Raw genomic sequence first — 10,840 nt, 5'->3', positions numbered from 1 at the left:
TAGATGTCCAAATCCATAAGGACCAGTATGTTTTTAGTCAAAACATTAAAACACATTGTGTTGGCTCAAACTTGAGTTTTCCACTAAGTTTTATTTAATATGATTGCATTTAAACTAGGGGCATTTATTGAAAACAACAAAAAGAACAAAACAAGGTAGGCTTAATGTGTTTAAAATCAAGGTGCAATTTTTTCTATTCTTCCTTTAGGTAGATTATTAGTTGAGTTGTATCTGTTCAGTTTTTCTCAGCCGGGCTCTCTGAGGAGGCGCTGTTCCCCTCCTGGCTCTCGGAGGGGGAGGAGGGTGAAGCAGGGGTGATCGCTGGGGCAGAACTGACGTTGATGGGGACGATCCGTTCATTCCCGTCACTCTGTGGTTTCTCCCGGGGTGCTTGGATCTGCAGCCGGCCTCCCACCAGCGAGCAGCTGACGGTCTCGGGGTTGACGCCCTCTGGCAGGTCGAACTCCTGCCTGAACTCCTGACACCTGTAGGAGTAGGAACCCTTCCCATCCTCCTGCTTCTTCTCCGTCCTGCCGCTCACCCTCAGCTTCCTTCCAACCTGTTTGACTGACAGCTCCTCCGGGGCGAACTGGGCTGTGTCCAGGCTCAGGGCAAAGGTGTTTCTGTCCTTTCCCAGCTCCTGGAAGGCGATGGGCTTAAAGGCCCCAGTAGAGCTGGAGGTTTGGTCGATCTCCTCAAAGATCTTCTGGTGCAGCCTCTCCATGTACTCCATGCTCTGCCTCATCTCCTGCATGTGCCGGATCATCTCCTGCTCAATTTGGTAGAAGAGTGGTCTGGTCTCGGGCCACAGGCTGCGGATGGGCCAGTGCAGGTCCAGGAAAGGCCTCATGGCGGTTGGGGTCGGCTGGAAGACGCTGGGACACAACATTCTGTAGTCGTTCAGTTGGAAGCTAGATTTCTGATCTCTGTCTGATCTTCTGTCTGAGAGATGCCCTTCCTACCCACTGTTTAAATAAGCTGACCCACCCCCACCCTTATAACACGCCCTCAGCAGCCGCCACCAGAGGAAAGATCGAGAGGCATTCCTCAGAGTGTATGTGTGTGTGAGTGTGTTCAGCTGCTTAATAAAGACCATGAGTGAGTCCTGCTGCAGAAATAGAACAAAGCTGAGACGGATGGCATGTGGCACATGTTTGGATGACCCTAAACGCTGTGAGTCACACCCTCAAAATCAGATCACAACTATCAACCAAAGGCATGCAACACTGCTGCCCGCTGGTTGCTTTTGGTGTTACAGCTTCATTAAGAGCAATTTGAAATATCAAAAAAAGTTATATTGATGGATCCATGAACATTTTTTCAATGTGTTTTATTTAGGTTTTAATGTTTAAAAACACGGAATACCCAACCTTAGTCCTTGGTAGCTTTTTCAGATCCGTCCCTTCTTTGCACATCAAAATGAAAGACTAGTAGAGGTTGGTACAGTACACAAAAATGGTATTTAAGCATTGCAACATTTCATCATATATCCTTTAAAGAAATTATTTGAGTAAAAGTAAAATTGTATTTGGTATAAAAGCTACTCAATCACGGAGTAACTGATCTACAGACTATCCATGATCATAACTACTGATTTAATATTTCTGAGTTATAAAACTGAGAAAATCAATAGTTACAGTTTGTAGAATAAGTTAAGTTATGGTTTACTGTATTTTCACTCAACCTCTAAATGAGACAGCAGACAGAAAAAAAAAAAAAATTAACCAATAAGCCTTGACCACAAAAAAGAACAAAGCGTGTCTTTCAATGGTGCATATTTGTTTAGAACTAACTTATTTTCCTGAAGTGAAGTTACATTTTATTAAGTAGACTGTTAAAGGTAAGCTCTGTCTTGAAGGTTTCTCTCTCCGGTTCAATTTCCTGAAAAGAGATTACTCGGGACAAACTCTTTAGATAACACTTCATAGCTTTTACGTATTAAATAACCAGGAGAGACGACAACAGATTTTGATAGAAATTGTAATCTTAAACATATCAGAGAAGTTGCTTAGAGTTACAGAAGGCTGCTTTTTACCAACTGGGCTCACTTCTCAGGGGGAAGTAGCCACTTTTAACAGTTAAAGAAGCATTTTATACAACCCCAGTCTATCACATCATCATGTCACACATGTTTGCAGATGAGGAGACATCCTTTGCTCCAGCCTTAACAAAATATTACACTTTATTACATCGAGGAACTGGCCTAATTAGATAAAATACTGGGGAAAACATCACTTCTGACATGCAACAGGCAGCTAATATTAAGCTTTGATAAACTCACCCATCATCAGTGATAATTATCCTAACAAGCCAAATTTTACTCAAGCGATATTTAATTTTATTTTTATTCAAGTAATTAATAGTGAGGTGGAAAAAAAAAACATGTGGTTTAGAAAATTTTTTAAAAGTAAAATCTTAAAACCATGGATTTTTTTAAAGTAACTAATGTGCAATTTAACACTTTAGTAAATCACCTAAAGAGAAAACATCTTTGTGTAAATTAAACTTATGGAAAATCAGTTTGTTGTATGAAGTCCTACTGGTCAGGGAGAAAGATGTGGACAAATTTGAAGCAGATTTAGGTGATAAATTAAAAGCTTTTGCATCTCTTGGAGAATTGTCAAATCCATCATCCAGAAGGAGAAAAATATGTCACACTTTATCCTTAGCAGAATACATTCTAAGACTACAAAAAAAAAAAAAAAAGCACAAACAGGATACAACTGCAAATCTGCCACAACGTGACAGTTTATTTAAACTGAGGAAAACATTAATGAAGGAGGCCAAGAAACCAGTGGTAACTGGTTGAACTGAAGGAAAATCTGAAGATGTCTCATTTACAATTTGTCACCAGCCTGAACAAAGCAGACATGGATGTTTTTTCCTCAGATTAACACCAAAGGCCTGTGGACAACAAGCAAAATGCTTTGGGCAGCAGAGAACTTCACCCCACATATAAACTTGACCACAGCATCCCCTCATTAAAACATGGGGATGGTAGCATCATGATATGGGGATGATTGAACCCAGTCAAAGTGAATGAACCTAAACAGAAGGTGGTCCTGGATGGAAAGTTAACACTTCAGACGCAAAAGGATAAGCCACAATATCCGTTTTATCTCCTAAATTCCCAAAACTGGTAGAGACCTGAAATACTTTTTTTGTTTTCTACTTGAAGAAACTGGAAAGTGCAAAATCATTTCCTTTATCAGAGTTATACACATCTTTGTTTATGAGATAAAATCACAATAAAGTAAGTAACATTTGGTGGCTTTTAGAAAAAAGAATAAAAATCCTTCCATTGGTAATAAGAGTTTGCTCATATATATATATATGTATATATATATATATATATATATATATATATATATATATATATATATATATAGATATATATATATATAGATATATATAAAATCCATGCTTTTAAGATAAATCCTCTTGCCATATATCAAGTAAAGTGTGTTAGGTTCAAGTCATTGTCAGAATTCTTATCTATTAAATTCAATATAAATAAAAATAAATAATGTAAATACATCATATGTAATGACATTAAAAGGGATAGTAAATATAATACAGAAACATTATGTAGGTACATTCTTCCAACACAACAATTATTTATTATAATTTGCAACCTAACTAGCATATATATGAATTCTTGGAACAATATATTTTGTCCGCTTTGAACCCAGGATCTATTCATTAACCATTAATTCTCATTTATTTCATATTGTTAAAAGCAGTATCACAAATACAGTCCTTCTTATGCCTTTCATCTGATATCCCTGTGAAAAATAGGCAGAAATCTGCCTCGGTTAGAAGGAGTGAAGTTTATGTTGGATCCAAGCTCCCATGGTTGAGTCTCCAGCACTGTGCAGGTGTTTACCGCAGGCCTTTCCCACCAGGAATGCCACCTCTGCTATGTTGAGTAGAATGCAAACCCCAGACACAGCCAACATAAAGACGGTGAAGACGGTTTTTTCTGTGGGCCTCGACACAAAACAGTCCACTGTGTTGGGGCAGGGGTAGGAGTCACACTTCACTAGCCGGATCATCTTGTAACCAGGATATATCATGTAAAACAGAAACATAAAAATGACTTCAAACACAATGCGGAACAACAGGCTGATGACATATGTCCACCACAGAGCCCCTGTGATTTTCATCTTCTGGGTCTTTATCTGCTCCAGGTCCTTGGGATTGGTCCGGCCGGACATTTTGTAGAGCCTTTTGTCGACGTGTCGGCGGTGGGCCACATGCATGGCCACCAGCAGGGCCGGAGTGGAGACAAGGATGAGCTGGAGGGCCCAGAGGCGGATGTGGGAGATGGGGAAGAAGTGGTCATAGCAAACACTGTTGCAACCAGGCTGCTGGGTGTTGCAAGTGAAGCCAGACTTCTCGTCTCCCCAAACGGTCTCAGCTGCAACCACCAAGACCAGGATGCGGAAGATGAACAGGACAGAGAGCCAGATGCGGCCGATGCCAGTGGAGTGTCTGTTAACGCCGCTAATGACAGCATAAAAGGAGGCCCAGTTCATTTTTGGTTCCGGGTCTGCAGCGAGAAACATAGAAAAAGAAAATGTGAAAAAAAATGTTTTTATTACAACTATAGAATATATGTTGGCTATATATATATATATTTTTTTTTTTTTTTCTTTAGATATTAATATATATATATATATTTAGACATTTATATTTTATATATATATTTAGACATATACACAAGGGATTACGGAACATCCACACAACACACAAGCCATTGTTCTTAAAGTAGAAAAACTATATTTAATTATCATCTTAAAACAGTTAATCAGTCAGTTCAAAATCAAACAATCAACAAAAATATCACACAAAGGAACCAGAAAGAAACCCAAAAAGAGTCCTCTTCAACACCAAATGACCCACATGAAAAAGAACCCATCCACATGCACAGGTATGCAGGGCTGCAAGTAATGACTATTTTGCTAATCAATTCATCTGTCGATTCTGTTTACGATTAATCGATTAGTAAAAGGATAGGAAAAGGTTCCTTAAACACAATTTTAAGTGAAGCCAATATGGGGCCCTTTTTAGGATTTCTGGATAGAGCGTATTGATGGACAGAAATGGTTTTTCATCTTGAATTCAAAGTATTTGGATATTTTTCACAGTTTTGATATAACTGCTTTGAGTTAGTTACTCTTTCAGTTAAAGGCATGTTTTAGAGTCTCTATACTCAAGCTAACGATTAATTGATTACAAAATTAGTTGCCAATTATTTCATTATAATATTTTAATTTAAAGTTCGAGCCGCACTCCCACAGACCACACAATGGCAGACCACTGCTCTCCATGGGGATGGGTTAAATGCTGAGCTGAGCAGTGGGACAGTGGGATGACAATAAAAGTTGGGGGGAAAAAATCAAAGGAAGTGGGATACAAGAGAGCGTAAAGACATTTGACAAAGTTCAGTCCTGCTGACTCGAACCCGTGACAGCTGGTGTACGGGTAATGCGCTCTACCTGCACACCATACCCCAGTATATTTATACATTTTTATGAATAAATTCCTGACAAAAAAAACGGAATAAACAAAAAAGAAAATACATCTCAGACATATATTTTAATTAATCAAAGGGTTATTTACAATAAATCATAAAACTTTATGATATAAAACAGGCTTAAAAAAACAGGCATTTTCCCCCAATAAATCAGGAATAGTAATTTATTCAATACTGCATTAGCTGTGGAAAAAATGTATATGGTAGCTTTACACATGTTCTGAAAGTATAGATTTTTGTGATATATTTTCAGGCAGAGATTAATTAAAAACCTTCTGAGTTTGACAGGTTAAATCATCATCAGCACTTCAATTCCCCCTATGAGTTATCAAGCCCAGGGAGCTGATGAAGATGCATATTTATAAAATATTAATGTGCAGTTTCCACTGAGGGCTTTTTAGAGCAGGATAAAGACCAATTAAAACCTACATAAAGGTAACATAAGGTTCAACCCAAAGCATTGGATGTATTCCTTTAATTTAATATATTTTAATTTAATAGTAGAAAGGACCATAAGCATCCAAATAAACTTAGGGGACCAATTTGTTAAGTTTGGTTTAATAAAGCAAGAGTAAGTTCTCATTGCTGATCATTTAAAAACAAAACTTATAAATAATGCTTAAGATATTAGGCCACTGGATGCTGCATTTGTTCTGTTTTTGAAACAGATAAACCAGCTGACTAGTTATTTTTATCTACTATGATTTAATTATTTACTTATTTCATTACAATTTTAATTACAAAATATTTAAATCAAAGGTTGTGTTTTTTTTCCCCCCTGAATGAAAGACAATTTTGGCCCCCATGACAAAAAGCTCGAACCCAATGAATTGCACGCTAAATTTTCTAGGTATTTCTTGAGAGAAACATCTTTATGGAATAATAATTTGCCCCTGGCAAATCTAAAAATAAAAATCAGGGGAAAGAAATATACAATTTTAGATTTACCGGTATGTATGTTATTTGTAATGATTCCTTTCTGATTATCCAAACTATACACACTTAAAGAATGACAGAGGTAATAAAAAAACATTATTTCATTAAAGAAATTGTATAACTGAGTAAAAAGAAACATTTGCTTGGTTCACAAAAAAATGATATATTCTATAAGTGATCATTTAGAAAATCCTTTACAATCCAATTGTGCCCAGCATCATTTTTAGGGAACTTTAAAGTACCTCAGCGGGCCAAGGTGTGGAAATGAAACACGGCTCACGCAGAACAGAAATAAAATATGAAACATAAATGAATAAAAAAAAAAAGAACAAAATTATCTTTTGATTCTCTGTTTATAAACATCATTAAACAATGTGATAAAATTAAACTTTTGACACAAGCTAAAAATATTATTAGAAGATTGACATTTTAAGACAAATGTCAAAACTGAGTTTTTGTTGTTTTCTGTTTTTATATCTATTATTTGTAAAATAGACATATTCTGAAAATAAAAGTTTTAAAACTGATTTATGTTGTAGTTCTTTTGACATATTGAACTTATTCCAACAATGATAATGAGAAAATATATTATTTACATAAAAAACACTTAAGATTACATCATACACGGCCAGTTAGAAACGAGGACTTTTGTTTTAATCTAGATTTTATAGGCCGTGTTCAGATTGCACACCCTTGTTGATTGTTACTTAATTGATCACAAAGTTTTTAGAACAAAGTTCATTCGTCATAAAAACACTCCCTTCCTAGTTGTAGATGTGAAAATGTTACCAGGCTCTGCAGGAGGCGTCAGAGGCATAGGAGGCAGTGAGAAGAATAAAAGTTGACCTGCTAGTTTGGCATGGATGTGGATCCAGAGGAGGAAGGAAACCTCTCTGCCCCCCCCCCCCCCGCCAAGCTGCCGATCATTTATGAGCAACACAGACACATCATGTGACACGCGTTAACCAGACGTCATGATGCTTCCTAGGCACCTGTGCCCATCATAGAGGGGTGCCTGAGGTTCTGACAGCTAAAGCTTTAGGATCATTCATATTTTTATAAATCGTTAATTAGATATATTAGAAATTTTGCACAAAAAATGCTTATTTCGTTCAACTCTTGATTTATGTTTTCACATCTCATAAAAATATTTGAAAAATTGTTCTCATACAGTTTCTAGTGCTCTTTATGTGACAGAAAAAAAGCAATAAATCTGTTGAAAACTATAAAAATACCTCTGTAGGAATTTGAGAAGCATCTGTGAACCATATGAGAAAATAGATGGCTTACCGTCAGCTGCTTTTTCTAACCAAGTTCATCCAAAAACATTGGTCTAAGCAGATTTCCTCTTAATCTGGCACCGTGAACAAGAGTATCAGAGCACCATGACTTTGCATTGCTAATGATTTTGCTCACACTAGCCACTGCCCTGCACAGAGGAGGTCATATGCTTCTGCTCGAGGAATTTGCATACAATGCTCCCATTTAGGAGGACAAAACAAGCGGCCACAGAGTCCAGATCAAACATTTTCATTTCTGCACAAGAATCTGAGTGGGGGACCACTGTCTGTCCTCTTGTCCTCATTGTGCTGTGTTTGAGAGAGTGTGTGGAGGATGTTTTTGACGCAATGTGGAGTAAAACATGGAAGGTCAAAAGTAGAAATGAGTCACAGAACTAAAGATAAGAAAAGAATGGCTCATTATGGTTTTATCAGTCATTATATCCACATTGCTGCTGCCCACCAAACAATCAACCTCTGTTTCAACCATTAGATCAAGGTGGCCAGTATTCACTGAAGAATAGGATCATGTTTAGGTTGGCTATTTATTTCTGTAAAGGACTCTTACAGTTATTAGATAACCTGTTGTTATATTCACCTGCATTAAAGTATACATTTAAAAGTGATACCTACAATGTTTTTATCAAATTATTAATTTAGAACAAAAATTAATCCCCAGAAAAAAAAGAATTGTAGATGAATAGTTAACTGATCTATTTTATTGAATCTGAAATATACAGATATTTACTCCTGCATATCATGCCAATATATGAAAAGGTCCTGCATTAATAGAAATATAAGGTTAAAATCACTTGAGATGGTGCTTAAAATGAAAGTAATTTTGAATCAAAAGTATTTGTGCATGGTAACTGTAAAGTTGGAGTTGCAGAGAGAAATAAAATGGAAGTTTTGTCATTTTTTTTCCTTCTAATTTTCACAAGTACAAAATACCTCTTCAAACTGTTAAGTATGCACAAAGTTCTTTGAGCGCCTTTCTCAGTTTTGCTCCAGTTGATCTAAAACAAATAGTGCAAAAAAAATTCAAGCACCTATATTAACATTTTAATTATATTATTTTTACCTAACACAACTACATATCAGCAAATAAAACTGTACAAATCAGCTGCTGTGGATTACAGTTCAGGTTTAGAAGTTACAGCTTGATTTTCACTTGCTACAAATGTCTCACAGGAGTTGAGCAGAACTGATCTGTTACTTATGGGTTGTTCACATAGATGTACAGCAGAGGTCAGTCTGCACTGCAGCCCACTGGCATGTTTCCATAAAAGCACCCATCCCAGGTAGATCTTGGACAAATAGACATTTACATCTGGCTTTAACTCTGTGTGTAAAGGCACTGCAGGGACAGCAAGTGGATATGGGCATATCTGTCACATTTTGGACAGCTACTGAAAGCCATTCAGCTATCCTAGTCAAGCTCCATTATCGGTTACATTTCAAGACAAGAGCACAAGAAATATAAAAATGAAAACTACAACAAGGATATCAGATCTTAGACACATCTTGTTAAGGTTTTCAATATAACAACCTTTGAGAAATCGCTTCGTATCAAATGACTGATCCTAAACTTCCACCTACTAGTACAACCTGCTGCCTTTCCCTGTTTGTTTATTGCTTTTCCTCCTTTATTTATCTGCATCCTCACACCTGAGCATCATGAACTTAGTTAAATATAGCAGTCTTAATCATTTCTGGCCAGTATCAAAAGGAGGACATCAAACAGCCTAAGAAGATTTCAACATACGTTATGAAATGCATTCTGGTCCCATATGGAAATAATTGACACATTTCAGATACATTTCTAGGCTTACATGTTTGAAGCTACATATATCCCAACTGTACAACATAGAAAAACAAATGAAATTTAAAATTGAGTAATTTCTAAGCTAAAGCAGCAAAACCACATATACATTTTTTATTTTAATTCAATTTACAATTTTGATGGATTGGACACTTATCTGATATATCATAACAGCCCTGTAGTGTCATATCAGAATAAGGGTGAGCGCATCGTGATTTGGAAAAAAAAGGACACTTGGCTCTGCCTTCATATAAGAAAATGATACACAGTTTCTAAAAGATAATTTATAATTTCCAAGAATATATTTAAAGCCTCCTCAGTATCATTATGAAATTAAGTTAAAGAAAAAAATAAAATCTGTCTCTATAGATTCTATGAACTTCTCAGAAGTTGTTAAACATGCTTTATTGAACCTAAAATATTTTTAACAGGGGTTTAACAGATTTAACAGGTGTCAGAAAACAATCAATCTGCAGATTTAAGGATTTAACGTCTGTAATTTACACATGCAAAAAGGAAAACTTTTTTTTCACTCGTTGCTTTGGGGCGTCTTGATATAGCAGCGCTTCTATGCGCCGCATACACCGCATATATGGAGTTATTTTGGTGTTTTTATTAAATCCAAGAAAGTGACCTGAAAGGGGAAAATAATTGTATTTGAGAGAAACATTTTTTTTCACACTCATGGCAACAGCTGATGTTCTTTAAAGCTGAAGAAATGTTTTGAGGGAAAATGTTTTGTCATAATATAAGTAGAAGATAAATTGACAACAAGCACTCTCAAAAATATACTTTTACTCTCAAATATAGTTTTTTTGCAATCAGAGTGAAAAAATTTTCTCTTCAAAAAACTTTTTCTTCTCCCTCTCAAAACTGAAGACCTCACTCTGGAAGTGAAAAATGTGGGATGGGTGAGCCTGTGTTCCTATTGGCCAGTCTCACCAGAATTGACAGCTTATTAATAAGTAGCTAAATTAACTCTACAAAAAAGCCTCTTTGACGGAAATATCTGTCATGTTGCTTTGAAGACAGGCAACCCAGCATCACCAGACCAAAGGTGATGGATAGTGGAACGCAGTAGACTTCATGAAGATATATTGTGTGTTGTGCATAAATGGCATTTCTCATTCATAAAAGTCAAACACCTTTATTTTTTCTTCTCCCACACTGTTTACGTTTGATCACTGCTTTGCTTTAAGAAAAGGAAATGTCATGGAAGCTGCCAATTCGAAATTTCAGTTTGTATACACCGTCTGTATACAA

At 36.4% G+C, this 10,840-nt stretch overlaps 2 protein-coding genes across 3 annotated transcripts; both read right to left on the bottom strand.

Annotated features, from left to right (window-relative positions):
* On the bottom strand, positions 1–951 carry LOC107090578 (heat shock protein beta-11-like). Its single transcript, XM_015384036.1, has one exon. The coding sequence runs from the start codon at positions 887–889 to the stop codon at positions 236–238; it is 654 nt and encodes a 217-aa protein (XP_015239522.1). The 5' UTR covers positions 890–951; the 3' UTR covers positions 1–235.
* A 2,473-nt stretch (positions 952–3,424) lies between these two features.
* LOC107090580 (gap junction beta-1 protein-like) lies at positions 3,425–7,882 on the bottom strand. Of its 2 annotated transcripts, none has more exons than XM_015384042.1 (2): positions 7,766–7,882; positions 3,425–4,552 (listed from the first exon to the last, which is right to left on the bottom strand). In XM_015384042.1, the coding sequence occupies exon 2, from the start codon at positions 4,536–4,538 to the stop codon at positions 3,816–3,818; it is 723 nt and encodes a 240-aa protein (XP_015239528.1). In that variant the 5' UTR covers positions 4,539–4,552; positions 7,766–7,882; the 3' UTR covers positions 3,425–3,815. The 2 variants fall into 2 exon arrangements, with proteins under 2 accessions (XP_015239528.1, XP_015239526.1); XM_015384040.1 differs by lacking the exon at positions 7,766–7,882 and adding an exon at positions 7,265–7,370.
* Between the last annotated feature and the right edge of the window lie 2,958 nt (positions 7,883–10,840).

Source organism: Cyprinodon variegatus, unplaced genomic scaffold (assembly GCF_000732505.1).
Source record: "Cyprinodon variegatus isolate N-32 unplaced genomic scaffold, C_variegatus-1.0 Scaffold300, whole genome shotgun sequence".
NCBI lineage: Eukaryota > Metazoa > Chordata > Actinopteri > Cyprinodontiformes > Cyprinodontidae > Cyprinodon > Cyprinodon variegatus.
The sequence above is the reverse complement of the archived record's forward strand: the minus strand, read 5'-3'. Positions and strand labels throughout refer to the sequence as shown.

Excerpts from the sequence above, each read along its gene's own strand:
- LOC107090578 (XM_015384036.1), bottom strand. The coding sequence starts at position 889 with ATGTTGTGTCCCAGCGTCTTCCAGCCGACCCCAACCGCCATGAGGCCT.
- LOC107090580 (XM_015384040.1), bottom strand. The coding sequence starts at position 7,292 with ATGCCTCTGACGCCTCCTGCAGAGCCTG. Across the intron at positions 4,553-7,264 it reads GACGCCTCCTGCAGAGCCTG|ACCCGGAACCAAAAATGAAC; the intron begins GTAACATTTTCA and ends TTCTCGCTGCAG.